The 27151-nt window shown below is 36.3% G+C and overlaps 1 protein-coding gene across 2 annotated transcripts in view; it reads left to right on the top strand.

Moving 5' to 3' along the window:
* The first annotated feature begins 3335 nt into the window (after positions 1-3335).
* Positions 3336-27151, top strand: part of LOC124640194 (hypoxia-inducible factor 1-alpha-like) — a 78627-nt gene continuing 54811 nt past the window's right edge. Inside the window, exons 1-2 of one of the 2 annotated variants that reach the window (XM_047177861.1) lie at positions 3336-3693; positions 23973-24160. In XM_047177861.1, coding sequence (XP_047033817.1) covers positions 3647-3693; positions 23973-24160 — 235 coding nt within the window. In that variant the 5' untranslated portion in view covers positions 3336-3646. Of the gene's footprint in view, positions 3694-13420; positions 13877-23972; positions 24161-27151 lie in introns of those variants that run through there. The other variant, XM_047177860.1, reaches the window with a different exon arrangement.

Raw genomic sequence — 27151 nt, forward strand, 5'->3', positions numbered from 1 at the left:
ATTTTTTGCATCTTACTGACAGCCGCTATACAGCCTCTCCAAAGTTTAAATTAATGGCATTCATTAGAACCCGCGTGTTTCTAGCACCAATGCAATTATACCGTGATTTATATACCTCATTGGTGCAGTTTGTTAATTAAAATAATTAACAGACTGGTGGTATTTCATTTGTATACCCCTACCTAAGTATCTATAGGTACCTATAGATACTTAGGTACCCCTACCTACCTGCTATACTTAGGTAGGGGTTCAAATTCAAAAGGAACTCATTTAAGTGAGGAAAGGTTGGTCCATATCTAAGTTAATTAAGAACTGACCTAAAGGTAAAATACAGAGATTACCGACACAGATAGGTAGTCCCTAATTACATAATTAATCAATAACTGCTCCACAATCACATAACGAAATCTTAATTTTCAAGATGGCCACCTCTAAACACATGATGGATCACAGATAAAAATAATAAGGGCATTCTTCTCATTAAGAGGACGAATTAGAATTTTTAGCGCCAAGGATCTCAATTTTTCTCAGTAAATACAAAATGGATCAAAATACAACTTGGTTACCTGAAAGTTCATGATATAAACCTTATTTTGTTAGACGTCAAAACATGATTAGGTAACTTTTATAACAGAGAAAAATATATCAAACATACCTCTTTTTAAAAAGAGATTCACATATTATGGGCAAACGGGACCGATTTAAGCCTCTTAACTTTTATAGTAGTTGAGTACCTATATACATACTCTTTAAAATTGTAGAAGGATTTTTTATCAAATTATCATTTCGCAAGAATGGTGCAGTAGTTCGCTAGTGCCCATCTTCAAGAATAAAGGGGATGTGCAAGATTGCGGCAACTATAGGGGGATAAAGCTCATGTCGCATACTATGAAGGTATGGGAGAAAGTGATAGAGAAAAGAGTGCGAGAAGAGAGTGAAATTACCCAAAACCAATTTGGGTTTATGCCAGGTCGAGGAACAATGGACGCCATCTTCGCACTTCGCCAATTGTGCGAGAAGTACAGACGTGTGCACAGGAATCTGCACATGGTGTTCATTGACCTTGAGAAAGCGTATGATAGGGTGCCTCGGGAAGTGTTATGGTGGGCCATGAAAGAGAAAGGTGTGCCTGGGAAGTATGTGGAGTTAGTTCGTGCGATGTACAGGCAGTCCTGTACGTATGTCCGATCGTCGGCCGGCAATACTGACCAGTTCAGTGTGGCTGTGGGCCTGCACCAAGGGTCTGCTTTAAGTCCTTACCTCTTCCTGCTTATTATGGACGCCTTGACGGCGGACATACAGGAGGAGGCACCCTGGTGCATGCTGTTTGCCGACGACATCGTCCTGGTTAGTGAAGACGGACCTGAGATCCAGAGCAGATTGGGGAGTTGGCAACAGAGACTGGAGAATGTTGGCTTAAAAATCAGCAGAACCAAGACCGAATATATGTTCTGCGATTTCGGCGGTCTCTCCAGTCCTGAAGCCATAGCGCTGGATAACGCACTTCTTCCAGTCTGCTCCGATTTCCGGTATCTCGGTTCGCTTATTCAGGGCGATGGCGAAATAGATCGGACAGTTACGCACAGAATTAACGCATTTGCAGGATGGATGAAATGGCGGCAGGTAACGGGAACAACTTGTGACCCTCGTATTCCCCTTAAAGTTAAGGGGAAAATTTACAAGAGTATGGTCAGGCCTGCTGTCTTGTATGGATCAGAGTGCTGGCCCACAAAAGCGACGAATGAAAGACAATTGCATGCGGCAGAGATGAGAATGTTAAGAGGTATGTGTGGAGTTACGCGAATGGATAGAGTGAGGAATGAGTATATAAGAGGAAGTTTGAAAGTAGCGCCGGTATCAGAAAAACTGCGTGGAAACCTGCTGTCGTGGTATGGGCATGTGATGCGGAGGGATGAGAGTCATGTTGTGAGGAAGGTGATGAGTATGAACGTGGACGGATATAGTGGAAGAGGAAGACCAAAGAAACGATGGATGGATTGTGTGAAAGTAGATATGGTAAGAAAGAATGTTACTTGTGAGATGGCGGCAGATAGAAGAGTATGGAAGAAGAAAACATGCTGCGCCGACCCCAAATAAAATTGGGATAAGGGCAGGAGGATGATGATATCATTTCTAAATAATAAAATTACAAAACCATTTTGTCGCTTACGACTTTTAGTTATAAGCTAGCGCGCGTATTGTTATCCTCGCCCCGCTCAGACACTCCGACCCCTTTTGGCGCCTTAGATGCGCGTGCCGGTTATGGAATTATTGTTGACCAATTCGTCGCCTTAAAATCACCTAATGCCTATTTGTCACTGGCCAGTTCGGACGGTTGATCAATGATCCAACGAGTCCCGTGATCCCATCCGACAAATGGACCATAGAGATCTCAATCGCATAAGTAATGAGTCCCGGTACGATGCATCAATAGGTAGATACCGGGTACCTTCCTAATTTTATCTTTAGGTACTGAGGTTTTTACCGTTGATCATAATAAAATTAAAACACCTAATGTGATCTGTTGGCCCAGGTTTTTAAAAGTTGTGCTCTTCTGTAGGTAACTACCTATACCTTTCTGTCAACTAGGTTATTTTTTTTTATATTATTTTTTTATTTTATTTATTGGGGACAAAAAACAGTTATATGTTAAAATTTAAACTATAAGTTTTACAATATAAATAGGTGAACATATAACCCACACCATTGTCCACGGGTTAATAAGTGGATAACTAAGAAACAAAGACGTGTTTTACATCAGTAATTCAATCGAGTAAATTTATATCAGGAATTTAATAATTTAGTGATAGAATATTTATAGCAAGACTTCTAAATTTTTTACTAGGAAGGGAGAAAACATCTAGATCCATGAAGTGTGTGTTATAGGTTATTCCCCTTACAATATTTTAAATATCACTTGAACCCATCAAATCTATCTGATCGAGTGAATCCACGGAATGTAGGTACCTACTGATTATTTTTATCATTTTTGATGAACTTTGTGAATGGTGCTGCCATCTGTTCTTTTAACACAGCACTGCGTGAACATTAAACGATGTCAAAACAATGTGACATATCTCTAAATAAAAAAGCAAATTATTAAAAGCTTATGTTAAAAATATATATCGTATCAACGAAATTAATATTGTAGCCTTAATATTTGGAATTAATATTTCATTTGCATGTTCAGTACCGACATCTTTTGGTATCACTACACGAACATCCGACAATCCTAGCTAGCGCCATCTTTTGTTGCTGTTTTATAGTATTAGTGACACGTAAGATTGTTTTTGTGTGTCTGTTGCTAAAATATGATTGGTGATTACAGTGTACGGACCAGTTTCTAACAAATCAAACGGCTAGTTTAATATTAATTCACCGATATAGGAAATTGACCATAGAACTAAGACCAACTTCTGTAATAAACTTCGTTTTTGATCTCGTGTTTCTACTGTGCAAGTTCACGATAACAAAGTGCATTTTTAAGTGTAGTGCATTGTAAAATGACCTAAATTGTGATTAGTGAAACTTAATTGTGGTGAATGAACAGACAAACCAAAAAGGATAACGTGGAAAGCGATATGATACTCTCCTTAGCAGTGTTCTAAGATTGTGTTCGTATCGCGAAGTTTCATAATAGTGTCGAATGATAAAAACCGAGATGTCTACGAAACCAGCTAATCAGAAAAGGAGGTAAGTGTTTATAATTCTTTAGGAGCTGTGTCTTAACATAACCTAGCGATTAAGTTTAATGAATGGTTGCTATCTGTTTTCGCTGCATGATTTCTAAATTTTCCTGTTAACTTGGTTGCCAAGTGTCACTGCATTCATTGAACTTTCTCTTTGATTTTTGGTTATTTGAACAGATTATATCATACACAGAAGGCATGTTGACCTTGTAGAGGTACTAATTACAATGTTTTAACAATTCTTGTCAGTGGTCGATGCGGCGCAGGTATTGTAACGGGACCCACAGTACCATTCTATTCCAAGTTTCTTTTTACAGAACTTGTTTGTGTTCAACATTTCCTGTGATTACATGAAGGTTGGTGATAAAAAAATGACTTCATTGTAAACAAATTGGGTTGATAACGCAGATTATGAGCTACTTCCCCATTATCATGGTTATTATTTCTATGGGAGCCATAACAAAGGGGTTTTGGTTTGATTAGTTCTCTAGTGTTACATGTGTCTGTATAAGTTTAAGGGTACAATTTTACAGCTCAGCAAAATTTACTCTAGCAACACTAGGCTCAGAATAAGTTATTTGCCAAAGTACCCATTATACATTTGCCTAATTTAGGTAAGACTACTTCTACTACGGACTCTACAACTGTAGAACAAAATTACACCGAAATAGATACATATTTTGGGAATTTAATGATGGCATGTGTATTGCATCATCAATTTTCAGCCATGATTTTGTGCAGCCTATGATAAAAATATTAGTCTGCATTGTCTTTGGTAATTCATGTTTCTGCGATTTTTCGATTCCACAAATTAAGAATGATATAATTTTTAAAATTTAGTTTCAGAATTAGTTTCAATAACAGACATAGTTTGACCATTATTATAACTGAAACGTGAAAGTACTTAAAGCCTAAAACAATAAATAACTTTTTCATCTTTCCGTCCTACTATACATCGTTTCGCCATGTGCTAAACAATAGACAAAACTGGCCTACAACATTAGAATTCATGAATTTTAATGAAATACAATACTTACCTACTCAATTTGACATTGCGGTGTCATACTGATGTAGCATAATAACACAACAAATTAATCTGATGCAGGACGCTATGTGGCAAGGGGCTAGGATATGCTGACATAAATAAATAATAGAATAATTGATAAAACTTCTTTGTAAATCATTTACTTACTGTCTTATATAATAGTTGAAAACAACTGCTTGTTGTTAGGAAATAATTGTGAGTAAGTATTGAGTATTTGGGCATTACATGTACCTTCATGATTTTTCCTTAAATAGATTGTTGTCATTTTAGGGTAACATATTTGTCATCAATACAAATAAATATAGTTAGGTAGGAACCTACCTCTTACTATTTTAATGTAATTGCCAAATATAGTTAGGAAAATTGTAATCACACTTTTTATTTAAGGGACAAAAGAAATCCCTCGATTTGAAATACTTATTTGTTCAGAATAAAATCATATTTATTCAAAATCAAGTACATCAGAAAGTTCGCAGACTGCAATTTTAGTAGTGATCATTATTTACAACTTGAGAAGTAAATGAGCACACAAAAATTGTGTCAACAGCGAGTCACAATATCCGCTCTGTTGGAATATAAAGACAGGAGACTGCAAATCTAGCATACGAATTAAAGAGGTGGTAGCATCAAAGCATAACTCCTCCCCTTGCCAGTCAAGTTAAGCCAAATGCCAGTTACAAAATCACACAGAGGATCTCATTTATGTATCCTGTGTGCGATTTTTTATTAGGACCTATTAGGGCAAAATAGCCCCAAACCCCCAATTACTCGACGATTGTCTTAGTTGACTTCAAAACCCCCGGGAATATAGTCTACGTCAGCGCTTAGGAAGGTCAACAGCCTTTGGAAGAAATAATGCTAATTTGTCTGACGTCATGGACATGCTTTAGCGCTAAGCGGCGCTCATTCATTAGGCGCCAACGTCTTTTTCTAATAAATAGGTAGGAAGGTATAATAAATACTACGAAAATCCATAGGTATACTTACTATCTGCAGTCTCGGATTTCGTCTCAGTTTCCTCATGTTCAAGGTACCAATGAAACATTATGAAATGGCTATTGTTGGTCATTAAACTTTGAAACGGCATGCAAGGATGGGATTTCCACTCAGAATTAACAAAATACTCATTAGGCACACCTATCCTTAAAATGAAGGTTAAACAGAATTTTCGATCCTGAGCATAACTCATCAGCCATCACAGAATAAATTACTTTTTATGACGCATCTGGGTCTCCCCTTAGGGAGTTCAAACGCCCGTTGGGGCGATCGTTGCCAATTACCAATTCTGTAATTTGCCAAATTGTTCCTGTTGGATGCAAAGGCCTGTTGCACATCCTCATGGACGAACAGAATAAACAGGTAAGGATTGTGTGGATACTATCTCTAAGTTTCCAAAAAGTATGGTCTATACGCCGTATCATTAAAGACGATCCTCAGACATCAACAATAACACTTTTAAAGCCATAAAAACGATTGGCGCCGCGCCATTTTCACTGTTTGTTTAACCACTTCCAAATAACAAAAACAGGCGGTTTTCACGTACTCATGCCCAGACAGAAGAATTTATCATTAAGAAATCTACTCATCCACATACAACTGTGTTCAAAAAAACAACTATAATATTTCCCAAAAGGATCCTTTGCTGACATTTTATTTACTTATGAAATATATCTCCCAATCATTTCCTCTTAAGTCAGTAGACACTACCTTATTCCGACTTCCGATATAATAAGGATATGGACATTTATACAGTTTGCATATCAACAAAGCTTAACTTCAATTTAGTATTGAGAGGGCCAAATACGTGACGTCATTTGGAGGCCGGGGATTAAGCGTGATTGAGTTTATTCTGGTGGGTACAGGAATGAACGACCGAAACCAAAATATAGAAGATTTTTGTCTGTCAGGTTGTGAATGCTCTCAGTTCTAAAGACTATTTGAGTGCCTGATGGAAGATAAAAAGTTTTTGATCTAAGAAATATTATAGAAAGTTAGGGTCAGGAACAATTTCCAATCATCTATGTACTTACTTTTGTGTCTTTCTTAATTATGTTTAGTCCCATCTTGATAGTTCTGCTGCCAATAAAATTTATTAATAATTAAGTAATTTGACAAAGGAACCACAGACTTTCCAGTTACTTCAAACACAGGCTGGCTAATAACTTATTTTCATCAATTTACGAGAATTGAGATAAATTATCTTTTCGCTGAATTACACGTTTTCTAGGTTATTGGCAGCTGAGGTTTATCTTTAAATTCTTTTTTATGTATTCCAGAAACAGATAAAATCCGTGCAGATTTCAATAAAGTAATTGAGAACGGACTTTTTATTTATCTTACTTAATGGGCGTTTTGCTTTGTTCAAACATACAGTAGGAGGTAAATTAGCAAATTTGATATGCGGGGTCATTACCATTTGAGCTCAACATCATACCAGATTCATGGAATTTTGATAATTGATTTTATGGATGCGGTAAATCCCTTGCATAAGGCAATCCCAAACTACTCAATATTACTAAAACTGCCTCTTATACCTATTCCGGTTTTACGCCGAACATTTGAAGGATGCAACTAAAAGCATTTCAATCAATACTTGAATTATTAATCGAATGTTACGTTTGGAATACTAAACATGTTGAGAAGACCTTCTGATGTATTTTTATTCTTAGTACTGAAACGTATGGAAAATCATAGCTATATAATAGCATAGCTTTATAAGAGGTTTTACGTCATGTACTTCAAAAAAACTTATTATTAATTAATTGTAATCAATATTTTACTAAAACGTGACATTCAGGGAAAACTAAGCTATGACGTTCATAATGATCAATATTTACATATAATTATGTCCTATAATTACGAGTAATGAAATAACAGTTATTTATACCACAAAAATAATGCAATTTGCATCCAGAAGCTAAGCAGAATTTTCCATATCCCACAGTACTAGATATTTTTTAATCTCCAGTTAGTTTCCTCAAAAGCTTATATAGTTTTCTCGTGAGAGAGTAACAAATATCCACACTTTTTAGATTTTTTCGCATTGGATGCATCCAAACTTTCGTGGTTATGATACATATTTTGTTCTGTGAAGAACCAGAAAATAAATACATAGGAGACCTTTGTTGTTGTTTGGTCAAGGCGAAAGTACAATTGCACTTTCCTTTAACCTTTTGCAATGTTCATTTTATCTAATAATACCTTTAATAAATAATTCCCGATATTAATCAAACGAGACTTATCCCGAAAGTGGGGCACAAAACGGTAAACACTGCATTAACGACCCTTTCTATTTCACAATAGATACATTTTCCAGCCAATCATAAAACAGGTCAATAAGCTAAAATAGTTTTCTTGCATTTTCCTCGTGACATTTCTCCAGAAACATTTCCTAGTATTATTTTAAGCATTAATCGTTTGTGTTTATTATTTGTCAGCGCTTTCTCCAGAATACCCATGAATTTAGTCCCGCAGGGTGTACTGTGGTTTTTATATATTTTCTTTCATGTTGGTCATCAAAGAAAATATATAAAAACCACAGTACTTGCTAAATTAAAGAAAGTACCAAACTTAAAATCATATCGGACATTACATTATTAGAATCACGTAGGCACCTAAGATAGAATATTTTATTAGAATGGACGCCTAAAAAAATATGTAGTCCTACGAAAGAACTGGCGTCGAATTTATCACAATGATCTATTTATTTGGTTAACGTGCTGCGCAAGCGCTGACGACCGTGAACTCTGTTTGCGACTGTAACATGTTTTTTTGATGGCTTCGTTCGATTGAATGCCATATTCGGAACTGATAATTTGTGAAAATGTATATGTAATTTCTTCAGATCTATATTGAGCTGGCTTCTAAGTAAACTTAGTCATCCTAAAATTACTAGGAACTTTTTAGAAGTTTGTGAGAAACCGAATATTTGTCAAATATTACATAACGGTTTCAAATTATAAGACGATACAAATTGCCAGCACGTCCAAGATGTTTAGTCTGATAAAAACAGAAGACGAATTTCCAAGTAGACGGTAGACAGGTGGACTAATTCTGCCGTTAACTTGACATAGCTTCAAGGTGCTAGGATTTCGAGAAAGAATCCAAAGTCCAAAAAAAGTCCAAAGTCCAAATGGCACGGTAACGGAAAAGTCGAATGGGACGATTATTACCACAGCAAACTAAATTCTTTACACATGGCTACAAATCATACGTTATAATAAACACAATTTGCAAACCTATCAAGATTTCAAAGGATGTAAAGGCAAATTATCCAACTGACGTTTTACCTACTGGTCTAAAGTAGTAATTTACTTTAATGATACATATGTTGTTACAGCACGCAAGTGCAATTGTCTGTATCAAATGCATTCTGTTGTTATTCTCGAACCAGTGTAATGAGTATAGGAAACTTACAGGAATATAATATCAACTGCGTTGTAGAAGCACCATGCTATTTGAGAAGTTACCAGGAGATTTGATTAGCAGGGCTAGTGACTAGTAAACTGTCTTGTGTGGTCACTAACGCTATGCCGTGCACGGGTCGGGGTTTAAATTATAAATGTAAATTACTGGGGTTACAGAAACATTCACAGATAGAACAGAATCTGGAAGTAAAAAGACACGCAAAGCCAGCGTCACCAACTGTTATCCCGAAGTAGTTATTGTGGATGAGAAGAAACTCCGAAACAAGAAATAACTGTCTTGTTGACTGGACCGAGCATCAAACCATTTCGAGATGCATTGTTAATTTTCAAAGTCAAGTGACTAGGTTTTGTTGAAACGCTTGAAAGAGCTTTATGATTATGTGCATCGGCCTTGGTGACTAAAGCACTAAACTCTTATGAATATGTAGATATTGTCAAAAGTCTTGTATATTCTGCAAGTATTCCATCTCAAATACCCCGACTAATTCCCTGTTTCTTTCCCGGCGGACCACACATTGCTTCTGACTTACAGCAGCGGTCACAACATATTCCAAAACACAGCAATATGATAAAGAAATCAGTTCCTTATCATCGCGAAGAAATGGAATTTTGTGAAGACACGTGATAGGCGATAGCTAATCTGATGTTATCAACATTTTAGATCTACTGAAAGCTTGATATTGCTAGACATTTTGTCTTTTTGTAAGCATTTAGAACATTTTAATTTATTACTTAGATTGTGTCCTTAAAAACAAGAATATTATAAGCAACGAAGACAGCCGTTATAAATAAGCCGATTTAGTTATATTTTTTCTGGTATTAGTTGTCGTTTTCATTTCTGAAATAAAACGCAAGTTCCATTAGTCAGCTAAGCTTAGTTTAAAAGTTATTTGTTACTGTTATCAAAATGGCGTCATTGATAAGCCTGATATGAGATTTGCTCTATCTAATGGGGTTTAGAACAAAAAAAAGTATGACACAATTGTGTAATGACTGTATAACGTGTATAATGTTATCATACACCTTGAAAGAATATAATTAGCTTACTGTTAAAGACTTACGACTTAGAATTAATATACAGCGAAGATCAAGTCAGACATGTGTAGAAAGAGACTTTGCCCAAAAACATCAACATTTGAAGATGACGCCATTTTAACATCCCATATTTTCATGGCGTGGAATCATCGTGATTGATAAGTTATGTATCCCTTCGTTTACCTGAAGTAAGAAAGCCAATAATGCGACCAGTAATTGATAAAATGTTCTAGTTGCATCAACCTGTCAAGGTGAGATTACATTCTAAATATAATTGTGACTATCGATTCTTATCCATCTACCTACTGTTGTTTCCCGCGACAACTCATACATCAATAGGTTCGAATTCGACACAAAAAGATAGTTCACTATCAGTGGTCGACGAGCTTGCTACGTCGTCAATTTTGTTATTTTGACACTACAATAGATATGACAAGTAGATTGCACCTATTTTTTGCTTTTATCATTAAGAAAGTATCGTGATATCAATTTGATGGAAACCTGCGTAGGAATCTAATTGGTTAACATTCTTGGCATGAACTACGTAAGATCTCGGCGTTCTAACTTATCTGTCGCAAGGCCTACCTGTTTTCCTTGTACCATATTTTATCTTCCTAGCTTTAAATTTTGTTATTTAAAACATCAACAGCCATTTGAGTCATAAACGGTAATTGCTTTTTAAGTAAACATTGAATTAACTGACATGCTTGTCAAACAAGCTACTATTTACAGCGGTTTACATAAAAGATTTAAAACTTGTAACTTTTAGTGATGATAAGCTTGTTTGGCGTACGTCTAGAGCCGTTTAGTTAGCAGCTAATGCTGACCACTATCTAAATACACATATTGTTAAATACATTTATTATAATGTGGGCACACAGATAAACATGTTTAAATTAAACCTTTGTTTCGAATGAGGCGCCCGGCGGCCCACAAACGCGTTGTGTTGAATATCTATGAGTTTTGACGGCTGACACAATAAGCCGAACGCTGCGATACATATTTATGATGCGCCCCTTCTGGTGAACTTTCAAGAAAGTCAGGAAGGCCAAATAAACATTAAGAACACTTGAATTAATAATTCAAGGTTTATTTTTGGAGAACACTCGAGTTTTCGCCTTCCTGAATAGCTTTAGCTAAACCTATAATGAGGATGAAAGAAGTTCATGAGACTGAACCAATGGGCGATAAAGTGTAGCCAATTGAAAACTGCTTCTTCTGATTGGTAGATCCAATCAGAACAACTCAACGAAGCTATTATGTCTTTACTCCTCATCTCGCACCTGCGGAACAATTTGCGTGGGATGCGTTGTATGCACCAACAATATGCATGCCCTACAACTGTCATGATTCATGATATTTTTTTATCTGACATGAACAGTAATGTTTCTCATCTCAAACGGATTGGGCCGACCAAAAAGTTCTAGAAACTGTTCATATTGGACTAACTGCTGTTTTATTTACGATTTATATTCTTCTTCTTCCTTCCCTGTTCTCAAGTTATTTGGAGTCGGAGCCATGTTTTTCGCTTCCATTCCTCTTTGTCTGCCAACATAATTACATCCTCTCCCTTGTTATTCATGTCCTCGGGCAATCAATTCATCTTTTTATTGGTTTAGGCAAATCAAGGTAGAAGCAGAAGTCTGCTTCTTAATCCATATTTAAAAATTATATAATGAATTAAAAGAAAAGCCGTGGAGTTTCATATCGGAATGTCTGGCCATATTCAACAATTACGATGCAGTCGACAACTTGCACATTTAGGTCAGTTTCGTTTGACTCCACGTGTGACATATTTAAATTCGTATACTCGTAAATTATTAATTTGGCTTCTGCATTATTTGTCCTCATTCAATTGAGGACTGCATCACCGTTTCAATTTATTATTTTTGCTCTTGTTAAAACTACGCATGTTTTAATTGGCAGAAGGTTTTTTGAGAACGCCTCGAAACCATTTTGGGAAAAATTTTCAAGCATCTTATTCAGTCTTTCTTATTGACGTGCTTTAAGGGGTTAATTGGGACAAAATTGCCCTTAGGCGATTATCACACTGCCCCGCATGATGCAGCGTAGTGCGTGGATGCGTTTTTTTCCGTTGTATGGAAATATCTCCGTTTGTATGGAAAACACGCATAGTCCAACACACTGAAAATGCATCCACGCGCGTTCATGCGGATCACGCACATACATGCGGAGAAACACGCACCCCCGCGCGTAGGTGCGGGGCGAGACGCAAGGTATGGCACACTGAATCCCGCAATGCCACGCGTGATTTTGAATGGGCGTGACGTGTATATTTGAAAATGGAACTCGCTGTGCGTGAATTTACAAAACGCACCTACGCGCGTGAGTGCGCGAAAAACCCGCACGATGATGCAGATCTGCACTCCCGCACGAACACGCGTAGGTGCGTCGACACGCAAGATGCAGCGTGATGCGGGGCAGTGTGAAGATCACCTTACTAGTTAGTTAATGAAGCATAAAAAAGTTACGTGATATTTAATGCTTATTTAAATTTATGTGATTATTCAAAGGGAGTCCAGTGTCTCGCCTAGTCGTGTCATTAACCAGAGAATCGCATCCTGTCGGTGTCGACTTCGCTGGCTTGTTTTTATATCTCCATCGGCAATACTATATTTGCTGCATACATCTTAATGAGCATGAAACTAAAAACTTTAAATGCTATAAGTCACGCTTAGTTACATTTTTTGTCCGGCATTAATCTTCATTATCCTTGTTTAATAAAAATATCGTTTTATTTACGCAATAATCGGACATTGATCGTGTTAGTTTAACGATTGTCCAAACAGATTATTCGAAATCGATAATTTTATCACACCTTTGACGTTGACATATCAAAAACTTACTGAAACATTGTTGTATCATAATTCTAGACTCTTCTTAGTTAAGTGGAAAATTTAATCTTTCATCACCTCTGGTACATCCAATAAAGATAAGTTTCGTTACAAGATTGTGGAAAAATCAATAAATAGCTTATTATCGGTTTTCTCGTTTCGTTTTAAGAACAGTTTAAAACATTCAATATTGAATTCACAAAAAAATTGATAAGGCATTCGATATCAACCGTCAGCTAGACTTACCAGGGTCGAGTAATTCAATGTTATCTAATAATTTTGTTATTATCAAGTTTTTGCTACTATGGCTTTTATCCTCACTGAAGATAAGAACATCTTTGCTGCTATCAGTAGCTCGCTGTTTTTGTACCTCGATGGACTGTTTTGCCGTTCCCTCTAAAACGAATGTAAAATTTCGGATACCAAAATGCTCGTGAACGGATTTGGCGAGCAGTATCCTCAGGGATGCCCTGTCGTGGGGCCCTTTGAGGATGGGGGATGGAAAAAACAGTGCCCGATGGCAGATCAGTGGTCTCGACAGGCAATGAACTCTCAGTGTGCTTATGGTGATTATAATTCGAATCTTCGAAGTCCCTCAGTGCAGTGTTATAGGAATGTGCCATTTGTTCCGTATATGCACGAAAATGTGCATCCATACTATCCGGTTCATGAAGTGTATCAGCCAGCGAGTTATGTGCCCCCTAGCCCTATGATCCACAACCTGCCCTGTAACCAGGAGCCAGCATGGGATTACAATAGCATGTGTTACAATGTGGATGGACAAGCGTGCCAATATACAACAGTTGTTGATTTGGAAGATTTTATGTAAGTTCACTGAAAACTGCTTGAATATTTTATTTGATAAGTTTTCTTATATAACAGTTTCAAAAGCTTAGTGAATAGATATGTTTTATGACGCCTTTTCGTAGGTATCGATTTAAAGTTATGACTGTTGAATTCAAGAATCGTTCATCCAGAAGCTGAATGTGTAGTGTTACAAAGCCAATTAGTGAGAAAACTTATGTTGATGATTCGATTGAGGCTATTTAAGCGCGTCAACTGCGTAGACGCAGCGTTCGTTCAACTTGTTTATAGTTTATAACATGCTTCAAAAGCTGTTTTGACTGTTCAGATTTCCGTTGATTTATTACTTACCATAGACATAAACGGCCATTTTAACCTCCTACATATTATATTTCTTAGAAATGCAAAAGCTGATGACGCTTAGTAAAGAGGTAATTCCGCTTTTTCTTTGCTTAGAACTTAGTCCCCGTATTCTTGGTATTAACTTGCACAAAAAGAGAGTTAAACACATCTTTAATGGCCTACTTTTGTTTTGTGCGTTATCTAATCGTTAACTGAATAACTAATCTTATTGGCTTGGCAATAAGGTTGAATATTATGCAAGACTAGAAAAGATAATTAAGTACTACGGCATATGATCCCCCACGTGGTTTCCATGCAAGTTTGATTTTTATTGTTTGACTAATACATGGATGTCCGCCAAAGATTGTATCAGCTGAAAACCGCGTGATTGTTGCTACATAACTTTCCCGGTACATGGCTTTCTCAGATTCTGAACCTCGTGATGAACTAAAAATATACGATTTTCGCGAAGCATTCGGAAGTCACATGAGAATATTTTACGGTGTGTCGTCGTATCCCACTCTATTTTTTGGTAAAATTCTAGTTTGTATGTTGAGATATCAGTATTAGCGCCAGCCAATACTGCCATCGATAAATAAAGAAAGTCAAATCGTGATTCATCAATCGATAACGAATTTATTTCTGAATCGATTCTATAATCTTCTTTAGAGTTGTCAAGAATCGATTAATGTACGAACTGCAAGCTCCTGCTTCAAAAGTGGTATCCAGCTACGGCAAAACGTGGAGAAGACACGCGTCCTGTTCTCCAACAGTTGATAACGTGACCTCTGTCCAAGTGACCCTTGCAGCAAGGTATCAAGAGCATGTTTGTATGATAACTCGCCTTTAAGATAAACTTTGTCACGTATTTAGGTATCTTGGCTTACCGTTTATTGCTATTTTGACGGCAATCAAGCGTGATAAACAATTAATATACTAGACATTCTAATTTGTCAGTCTTGACATGTTTTCGAGATATCGATGCGGAAATAAGACCAGAAATGGACATCTTCATACGCAACAATAAATTGTTTGGTTATCGTCAATTGCACTTCAAATAATCTACAAAGTTGCTTGAAGTACAGTAGAAAATACCCAAAACATATTTGTGGGAGACACATAATTTTTGAGGCTGCATGTTTTATTTAGTTTGAAGCTCCTAAGATCGTTTTGACATAAATTAGGAGACACACACACAGCCCTAATCTATACACGGCTACTAAACACGAGCATGCTGCTGTTGGTTATATTGGTAACTTTTTGTTAACTTTTACGTCTGAAGAAAGAGTTCGGCAAGAGCATGTTGTCTTGACAAATAACCTTGCATAAAGAGTAATTTTGCCATCCAGCGTCTTCCGGCGCCCTTCTTAAGGTCGTCTGTCCACCTTGTTGGTAGACGTCCTACGCTGCGCTTGCTAGTCCGTGGTCTCCACTCCAGTACTTTCGACTCCATCGGGCATCTGCTCATTAGCATAGTCATTAGCTTTATACGTATTAATAAAAGTCTTAAGTTACAATTACGGTCTAGACAATAACATGATAAATGATATTCGTCGTCGCCTATAATTACCGCCGTATTAACTTGATCGGGGGCCCAACAAAATGGCGCCCACGTACACGCGTCACGTTTTCCAATGAGATCAATTAGTTTTTAATTACATTTTAATAGTTTTCCATAATCAAAATATGCACCTGATTGAGGAAAATATTGAAAATAACTAAAAAAAAAAACAAGTAGCTGTTGACAGTTTTTTTTAAGAGATTAATGATCTATCAGTTGTTTTAATTGAGTCCGTTTTGTTGCTCGTAACTACGGAATTGTTTTTATAATTTGATCTTTTATGGCCTGGGTGCGTCTGTTTACTTGTATCGTCTTTATCTATCATCTTGTTTCTAAGAATGCTATAATTTACATCGTTAATGGAATCATATTAATTAAAAACAACATTACCTACTCCCGCTTGACTAAACATGATGTTCCTAGCTTTGTTCTTAGTTCTATTTGTACGAAAGGTATAGGTAGCTTTGTCGCCTTTTAATTGTTGGCCTGGCCTTTTCCTTTAATGTATCCTCAATTTATCCGTAAGCTTATCACATAACAATATACATATTATTTACATATATGTAATTTCTAAATTAGGACGGAAATACTTTAATTGATAAGCAGCTAAATGAACTTTATACTGAGGTGTAGGTTGTGTGCACCAAAATTATTGGATATTTCCTTTAACAACCTGTTTATAATTAATTAACCACTCAAGCGTCCAAGCCGCGCAGTGATTCTAGGCCCACCTGTCCGCGCATGAAATGTCAATTGCTTTTTTACGACCAAGCGAGACTCTCTCAACAAAAACGATTACTACTGAAAAACTACAATAGCTAGATTCGAATAAAAAATACTCACGGAAAGCTAAAAGAACGTAAAATTTAATTTGATTAAAAGTAAATTACTTTAATTAATATTATAGGATGATAATAAAGTATAAAGTTGAGGATATCAAAAAAAATATCGTAATTTTTTTTTATTCCGAGTTTTATAAGAAAAATGTGATTACTGGTAACAATGTTTTTTTATTATATTAGTACAGGATATACTCTTTAAAATGATACCAATATCTAAATATAAGTAATTAGTTTTCTGTCATGAAAAAATAAACAAAGTTAAGTGTTTCTCAAGCGGTCACTGGGACTAGGGCGACGTAAAAATGTGACAAGATGGCCGCCCGGCTAATAGCGTGTTCACACGACGACGTTGTTTTAATGAAACACGCATATTACTGTTCGGTATGTTTATAGAGCAAACATGTTTACTTTTATATAATTTTATTACATATAATTTTTTATTATGTTAAATAGAAAAAAAGAAAGCGGTTATTGGTATTACAGTAAAATAAATACACTGTAAAACTGTAATTTTAGGTATTTTTCATTCTTTGATATTGAAAAACGAAAACTAAATAAACATGCCGTCACCTATAAGTAGATACATAAACAAAGCCAAAAGCCACAAAACATTCCCAAATTGATCATAAAACGCTCCGTGTGAACAAACCATTATTTACGTTGTAAGTAGATCAGTCCAAGGGGAGTCGGCTCACCAACACTAAAATCATGAATAACGTCTTAACATTTTAATCATTATAGACCCCATCTCAATGTATTTCGTTTGTAAATGGCCATTAACGTGCTAATAGTGAACGATTCTCGTATATTTTGCATTTATTTAACAAAAATAACCAATTAGAATACACTGTAAACAATAGAAAAGTATCAAACGATGATCGTGTAGTGATCGTATAACTTTTCCACCTAAATTATACTATGTAAACGTTTTGAAATTGTCGTAATTATACATATTTCGTAAAGGAAATTTCTTCACGTTTATTTTGATATAAAATAACAATCTAAATAAGGTATAAAACAAGAAACTTACCACATTTTTGTCAAGAGCTCCACACACAAAAAAGTCACTTGTTAAAAACGACGAACTGTCACTTCAATATATTTTTTTATAAATTTAATGTTGCCATTGCACAGAAAAAATCACAACTCACGGATGACAAATTTAATAACGCGCCATCTAGTATCAATCAACTATATTAATACCACCTGGCTATAGCGCTGTACACGTTTAAACCGAACGATGTCGTTCGGATACTGTAGTCACCATGGACGCTTAAGGCAAGAATTTTTTTGGTGACTGTTATCACCTCGGACGCTTGAGTGGTTAAGGAACTAACTTAATTTATCGTTTGTTATTGTTGTTATTTTAACACAAATATTTACTAACTTCCATATGTAAATGTTTTTGAGTTTGTCACGTGTCACTCGATTGGTATATTATCTCCAGTTATAAATATTATCTGTAGTTTTTGCAGACCTTGTCTTAATACATAAGAAATTGAAGCCGTTAGGACTCCGTGGTCCTGAAAGCAACTGAGATACGCGGTAGTCTATACGAGAGCGAGTAATGTGAAAAAATATATTTCAATACAGCAAATCAATCGTTGAAAGATCTGCCCTAAGTTTAATACTTACATTATCAAGGACTTTAATTATCAAGGTACCGTGAAACAAACATGTTATTTCTTCCTAACTGTACCTACTCAGTACTATTAATATAGAGTCGATGACCTTTCTTCAGCCAACAATAAAAACTTGCTATTCGTTTTTTTGTTGTTGCTATGGTATCAAATACCGGAGATTTAGCGATTGCTAAATAAACTTGAGCTTATTTGGTATAATTTGTTTGCTTGTATTTTCAGCATCTTATTTTTACAGTATAAACCTACGCCATTTCGATAAATTGAGTTCTTATATGGAAAATAGTTGCTGCATAATGTTTAGATAACAAACTATGAAATACAACGTCTTTGTTCTATCCATTGTAGACACTATATCCTTAATCTTGTTCTATAATCTCGATAACTTCATGCGTATCTATTAAATGTGTCTATTTTGCGTGCGTGACTTGAAACGGATCTCGTCCGGCGTTCATTGCTGAACAAACGTCACAGCGGACCCTCAATTGATAGACGGGAACGCGATTATTTTTGCAATCAGCGCCAATTGTACGTAGTTGCACCTCTATTGGCTTCTGACGGTTGGTTTGTTCCTCGTTGACATTGGCCTAAAAAAAACATGGATACCTACGTATCACGTGCTTTTTGTACAGTAATGAGTTCCAGCTAAAATCTTGTTGTTTTGAGACGTTTATGCTTTACCTTTTTGGCGACGCTATCTTTGAAGCTGAAATTGATTAATTGTAATTCTGTTACAGATATCTGTAGGTTTTATTGAAAAAAATTGGCTTCCGTGCCCCCTCGAGAATTCCTCGCAGTCCTATAACACCACTATGTCCTCCGCAGAGAAGAACTGTTCTGGGTGCAAATTCTCCCTACGCGAGGTTTTGCGGGGTTGTTAACAGCTGCAGTGACCGTATCGACCTCCACTTTGATGGATTGGGAAAATTGAAAGCCAGCTTTCACAAGTATCTCTCCGATCACTGAGCTCCTTTCCCTTCCCGCATTGTCTCGCTGGGAAGGATTTGTTATAAAATTGTTATCTTATAGTACCTAGTGTTTAATTTCTTTAATTTATTTTGTTATCTTTTTATATACCTATAAGTATTTAAAATTGTAAGTTACGGCAACGATTTGTGTGCATGCAGTGTTTACCTGTAAGTGGTTGTTACACTTTACTCTTATTTGTTGCTTGTTTCTTTGTTTGTGTCAGTGTATACAATTGTTGGTAAACCAAAAAAAAAAAAAAAATAAATAAATAAATAAATAAAATAGACTAGCTAATTATCAAAATAATATGTCGCACTCAAACTTACCTAATTAGTAGTGATAATAATTAAATAACAATGGATCACTTGAGCGCTAATTTCTGAGAGACATTCCTTGCATCAAACTCTTGAACTGTGTGTGAATGTGTCAAACTCGTATTTTGCTTGTAAAATTCCACTCGACGATCTGTCTTTCTCATAACGCTGTTGACTATCATTATCTTCCCTTAGTAACCAATTGAAGTTGGAGCACTTAGATTTATAATCATATCTTTAATGTTGCTTTTCACGCTATCGATTTCCTATAAACATTTTTGCTACATATTTATCGTGTAAAACCATCACTCAATCACATGCTCCACTCAATTAGAGCAAAACTGTTTTTCTTCGAGCTACATCCATGCTTCGATCGCGTTTCCAAGAACCATGTTTATTAATAATTCTATTAAGCAATTGTTTACGGCTTGTTGCGCTTAAATTCCACTTGTTCATGTATTTTCCTCAATCTGTTGCATTCTGTCATGTGGCTGTTGGTCTTATCGGTCGCAACACCGAAATTTTGTTTATCGCGCCTATGTAGTTCATATTTATTTACTTTTAAACATATTGTTGTGTAACTTTGTATTGGTGCTAAAATATTATTTCCTTAAGCTTCTTCACCATAAGCAGCATTATGTTTTGGATTATTTCGTCCTTGATCCTCGAACCCCTCTTGTGCATTAAAATTCCTGGTTTCACTTACAATGTCAATTCATTATGCTTTATAGAGTGTAACTAATTGCTATCAGACCTCATTACGTTAACGCGTCTTTTAAAAACAGGTTCTTGGAGACATGGTTCTGTATTTTTCCGCTCCGTACTTTTTATTTAATGATGGGAATTTTATTCGCCAATGCTGCTCCTTATGTTGTAGGTATATTAAAATTCTATCACGTTCATGTTATTGATCCATATTTATTTTGAATTTCAATAAATAGGTCGTAAGTTATTTTAAAAATAGACTTATCTCGCGCTGTAAGCTAACTTTGCGGTTTATTATGACAATATTTGCAACCGAAAACTAAAGCTTGTGGCACATTATAGCAGCACCGCAACAGCACGGCTGCAGCACGGCGTCGCCTCGAATTAAGACTACGGCGAGCGGACAGCGCGCCAACCACGCGCTGGCCGCTCGCCGTCGGCGCGCCGGCCGCGCGCCGCCCGCGAGGTGTAAGCTTGTTGTCACAGCAAACTCAATATTATTTTAAGACGATTATGATTGAACACGACGTAATGACGTTGTTTCGCTGCCGGCTCGGAGTCGGCGCGCAATTAGCACGCCGTTGGCGCGCTGTACGCATGAGGTCAGCACGCGGGCGGCGAGTCGAGTTGTGTGGAAGCGGCAAGCACGCTGACTGCTCGCCGTTGGCTTTTTCATATTGACATTACGAAATATATTATAATATACACGATTTAATGCTCTAAATTGAATGACAACTTAAATGCTGGTGTGGAGCCGTGCTGTTGCAGTGCTGCTATAATGTGCCACAAGCTTAAGTGTGGTATGCGCATGTTATTGCCATTTTACTCAACCCGCATCGGAAATATGTACATGACCTGTTATCATATTATCATATGAATGGGCATTGTATTTTTAGCATCACCCACTCCATTTTAAATTTCTGTATCGTTTGCCTTTTCTTCTAGATGATTCCAATGCGCGCATAATTTTCCTTAAAACCTTCTGAAAGTTAATACTTATTATAATTATTATGTAAGGTGACTTATTGAGCATCAGTATCCGAATTTTCCTGTACAGTCATATAAAGATTAGTGATAAACTGCACGCGTGTCAAATGACTTCTTATCGACTAAGGCTTAATGCACAAAATTGTACGATAGGTATCAATGATTGCAAACTTTCAGACACAACAATCGTGAATAAGAAGTTATTACTGAATGTACACGGCCATTGTATGAGTGTCATGAAGCGCCACGAATTCACACGAGCCCTATTGATAAATAAATTGTGTCTAGTTTGTATCGGCCATATCGAGCGAATATCTTCATTAATTCTAGACACGTACAACCAACTTGCGTCAATGAAGCAATTCAACGTTTAGACGTCGTTTAATAAAATGTGTATGTGTGGCCATATTATGAATTTATGACTTGTTAGTCCAGATTCTAGTAAGAAAACAAGACGGTGCTACTGACTGACCTACTATAAATCCATCTCTCATTAAAATGGAACGCTGTACGTAGTGTGAGCTAAGCGCGGTCCAATACCGCTTCGAAATTAAAGAAACTTCGAGAAAATGTCGACTTTCCACGACTCGGTTATTCGATTCCAAGGAGTTTCGAATTGATGCAACTTTGTTGTGTAGGAAACTGTGTAATTTGTATTGCCAGTGGCTTGACCGGTATCGGTTTATGTTTGAAATGCAAGATAAGCCTCTTATTTACCAGGGATCAAAGTCTAGTAGCGTTGTTGGTTGACAACAATGTTCGGAACAATATCGGCAATCCTCTTTGTCACTCAGCCATTTTGGACCATAGCGGCTTAGTGTGCAGGCCATGTAAGTATAAAAATCAGGTGCAGACTTGAAATCAATAGAAAAAATGTCGGCTGACTTTAGAAATGTTGATACGCATATTTAGTGATTGAAATACGTTAACTCAGAGTAATTTGATGCTTAAAAACTAAGCAAAATATGCCTCGTATGACAGCCCTAGTCTAATGTGGCGTGATTGTTTTCTTAGTATTGTTTACGTGTAAGAATAATTATTAGGTAATTTGTGGTATTATATTAAATACCTTTGTGATTAAAATAGTGTTGGTGACGTCACATGAATATGATATCTAAGTAATAGGTTATGATTAGAGCGACGCTGGTTAGTCTACATTTTCTTCCGTTCAATTGTTATCAAATGCGATAAAAGTATCGATAAATGTCTATTGAAAGTTGAGCTAGTCCCCTTGGTAACGTCGATAAATTACGTCGAAATCTCGAAATAGTAACATTCATGATTGTTTACATTTTTGCTGGCCTCTGAATAATGTTTTGGAGGCAACCGATTAAACCCTTTGGACTACCTGAGTTTTTGTACAGTCAATCCGATTTGAATGAAGGACAGGTTAAAAATGAATACGGTATTGTTGAAAAAAAGACCATTGCGCTCTCGGGTTTGTATTTATGAAAAAAAAAAACTGGATTTTGTATAACGGCCTGTTTCTTTCTCCCATGTCTAAAACAAAGTATCGATGCTAAACACGTCGCTTTCAAACCGCATCGCTCGTTAAAAACCAAACACGACTAAAACATTAGTTTAAAAATGCATTTGTGACGCATTTCTTAAATGCGCTATTTGGAACAGCGATAATATGGCCGACGGCTCTAATGACAAATTAATGGAATAAACTTAAAATTACTGAACACACCAGTTAGTTGATTGCTATAGTAGTGTCTTGTAGTCTCTGCGAAAATTGTTTTAAAAATATATTTTTCTTGGTTGGTGAATTTAATGAGCTGTGACGCGAGGTAGCAAAAATGTGCATACCGGGTGTACCAGAGGTGGTTGACGACAAAGATAAACTGTGTGCTATTAAAAAGAGGTCCTACATACTTATTTTTAGTTGCTTTACATAATATAAGTTCACTCAATAGTGATATGAAGTGTTAACAGTCTTTCCAATTTTCTCGACTTTCTTCATCTGTTCTACATTGAAATATAAACAACAACCGTCGTACAACAAAAACTTTTAAATGTCTGTTGAACACTCGTCTAAAAAAATGACATATTATGACGTTGAAATAACGTCCGTTTTGCAGCCACACTTTTTTAGACAAGTGTTTAACAGATGTTTAACTTTTTGTAGTAAGGCTGCAAATCTTTAATAATTAATAATTGAATGGCATGCAGATAATTTCTTTTATCTGCGTGCCGGTTTCCGACTTAGCGTGATGTTTTTGCCTTGATTGAGGGAAAACAATGGCCATCAGATTTGCTCTATTTTGCGATGAGGCTGTTCTTAGCAGCATACTTTTACATTTTTACATTGAATTTTCTGTGAATTACGGCAATATCCACATACCCAATATGTATGGTGTTGGGTTTTTAGATAAGGAGTAAATGTTATAAGAATTCAATTGAAAGAATGCATTGATAAGCGAAGAGTATTTGGGGCAAAGTCAGGTGCAGTTTATTTACTGGTGCTCCAAATATCCAGTATTCAATAACCAGTATTCAATTCGCTCATATAGTGGAAAGTTTTCTAAATTAATTTACCAATCCGAATTTGAGTGTTTTGTGTAAACGATGATCTCGATTGCCACATAGCGAAAAAAATCCAGATTCGTATCCTACTTCGTCTAAGTTAAAATCCTGCAATCAAGCCACTTCGTCCGCTGAGTTTCTATATACTTATAAGATCCGTGAAAGCTCTTCATTTAAAAGTAGTTCACAAAAATCATATTTCTAAATGCCCTTTTTCCTTTGTCCCAGGAATAATGAGAAACGTAAGGAGAAGTCGCGCGTGGCAGCACGATGTCGACGTACAAAGGAGATGCAGATCTTCGCAGAGCTGACTGCAGCCCTGCCCGCCAGGAAGGAGGAGGTGGAACAGCTTGACAAGGCTTCTGTCATGCGCCTGGCGATATCCTACCTGAAAGTCCGGGATGTTGTGTCTTTGCGTAAGTATTTGAAGAAATGGATATGTTTTAGGGTCCTACAGAAAGTTCGAGAAGTCTTCGACCAGCATTTACCAGAATAGTCGCACTTTTAGGGTCCTAAACCACATCCAAGAGGGCAAATTGCTGCAACATTAACTAGAATAGTTGCACTTGTACAAGGCATGCTCTCCCGATCGTGGATCGATTACGTCACTGTGGACGCGTCTTGCACTAGTTGTATCTTACCAAGGAACTGAGACAGATAAAACTTTCAATTTGTGTTTCTTTTAAATCAGCTATAGATATCATTACATACAAAGTTAGTCATATACAAGTTAGGTACCTATATATCATTTTCAAAGTCTGTCTGTATCACACTCTACACAGCTGATTGGTTTGTCTGCCGTCACAGTTTTTGATTAACGTCATAGATTGGTAGCCTCTGCCCCCTATTTTGCTATAAAGGTCACACGCAGCTCCGGCTGCTACCGAAAGATAAGTCTCGATTGTAAAATAAAAACCTGCAATAAACAATTACCGTCTTACCACAAAAACTTTTAAACGTCAGTTTAAGTCTTGTCTAAAAAAATGTCAAATTATGACGTTGACATATGGTTCATTTTGCAGCCACAATTTTTTTAGACACGTGTAAATCAGGTGTTTAAGTTTTTGTAGTAAGGCCATCAATATTTTACCTACATTTTGGTGCAATTGCTTATCAAGCAGACAAAGGCAGCTATCGTCATGTTATACCTATCCACAAATTTGTATGCATTGATTAAGTATATCTCTAAGATACCGAACACAGTATTGCCAATGAATATTGTACATTTTGACTTGATTTTATAGCAGGTGTTTATAGAATTGATACGCAGAAAATGTGTCTGGTCTAAAGCGATACACTGGTTTCTAGGCTAGATATAAGAGCCATGTGAAAGAACAAACTTAATGATTAAGATAGAATGCAGTTATTGCATAATACATTTTCTATAGCGCAGCGTAGTCAGATAAAAAGTTCGCCCTGAGGAACTTTCACTTGGTTTCCTCGAACGCAGAGTTGTTGCCAAACAAAATACATAACACAATCGTTGAAGACTGCTTCATAGTGCGTACGAATAATGTTCATGAACAGCACAACTCAAAAATGAATGCTAGGCCTTTTGCTTGTTCCAAAAACCAGACTAGACAGTAGCTATTTTATGTTGAGCAAGATTAAAAACTTTCATAACACCGTATCTAAGCATGATAGATTATTGACTTTGATTTATTATCTGTGTGGACCTGTACTTTGACCTGGTCATTAAATGACGTTCTAATTAAGCCCTCTTATTTATTAATATTGTGTTGTGGGTAATTTTCCTTGTGCATCGATTAACATGAATAAAATGCTATAACATTTTCACTGGCCATTTTGGGCTTATTTCAGTAGAATACGCAATTTTTGAAATAGTGATGATGATGTCCTCCTAGCCGATTATCGGCTACGGCGGCTATTCTCATATATGGAGATCACTCAAATGCGCAGGTCATATTATAGTGCATTTGCGCAGGTACAGGTTCACTAACTATACCTTCACTCTCATAGTCCTATGGGACGGCATGGATCATTTGAAATAGTACTGACTAATAGTACCTGAAATACTCTGATTCAAAAAAACAAAAAAAAAATAGACTGATCTGATATTCTTAATTTCGTCTTTTCCATTCTTTAACATTGTCATCCATAACCCCTTCTTCATCCATATTTAATGCTGTAAAGTGAGTAGGTTTTTCCCCGCCTCCCGTGTGTAGCATGAGTAAGAATGTTTTCTTCTGTTCAAGCTAAACTTTAACCTTAATTAATACACAGGTTTTCATACCGTATGTTATAAATAAAATGAGTCAGTCAGTCAAAGCTTAGATAAGTCGGAGCAAGACCTAAGTCGTAAACATTGACCATTTTCCTGAATATAGGCTGTTAATTATTTTGTAAGGCTTCAGTAAACAAAGGAAACATAAAACTCCAGCATGAAGTTTTTATGACACCTTAGCAGTACAATCAAGCAGCTGAACTATCAAATAACAACAACAACAACACAAGACAGAAATATGCCTTTTAGATTATCTCAGCTGAGGTCTTAAGCATATTCTGTTCATTTCATTCGCCGTCATTTTAAGATATCGAATAAAATATCAATAGCATGAAGTCTCCAACATAATCCTAATTGTTGATACTTCTAAGGTCCCAGAACGTTGAACTTTGTTGGCTTAGACGCAACGATAATTAAATCAAACAATCGCGGTCCGTTACTGGATAGCAGCCAAGTTGCGCCACACACAACCCATACATTTAATAGGAATTTACTACTAACGTCGTTACCCTGATAAATGCTATCTTAATCTTTGACTGCACAATTTTGAACTGTTCTTACCTATGTAGGGCATTCTCTAATCCGACAGAGAAGCATTGTTTAAGGAATGTAGTTCATTGGACTAAGGTAGTCAACAGTAGGATGAACTTTGACGAAAATTAATCCAAGAACTGGTAGGAGATAAACGTTTTTGAGAATTTCAGCGTAGTTTTAAATTTAACATTGATCAGTTTTCAGGACAAGGTTTACGGAAAATAAATACATGTATGAGCTAATACAGCATCATTTGAAAAAACAATGTGTTCAGATTTAAATGCATTTAGCATTAGAATTGTCAATTAACAATAAGGTTATGTTTATGAATACGGATTACTCGTCCAGTTTCCTCTTATTGCAAATAATAAAAACATTTTTTGCTATGCAGACCACAGTCAGACTTATTTGCAAGTATAGCACGCGCGGATTTTATTTAACATGGCCCAGCCACGCGCTTGAAACCGCATTGACGTCACAACACACAGCATGTTCATACAAATTGAATTGCATCCTTGATTTTTAACTCACTTTTTTCACTTTAAAATGCAAATTTTACTTTAGCACCTTTTTAATGCGGTACGTGTCCCGAATGATGTTAGTTCAAGGTTTTTATTACACAAATAAG

Source organism: Helicoverpa zea, chromosome 20 (assembly GCF_022581195.2).
Source record: "Helicoverpa zea isolate HzStark_Cry1AcR chromosome 20, ilHelZeax1.1, whole genome shotgun sequence".
NCBI classification, from domain to species: Eukaryota; Metazoa; Arthropoda; class Insecta; order Lepidoptera; family Noctuidae; genus Helicoverpa; species Helicoverpa zea.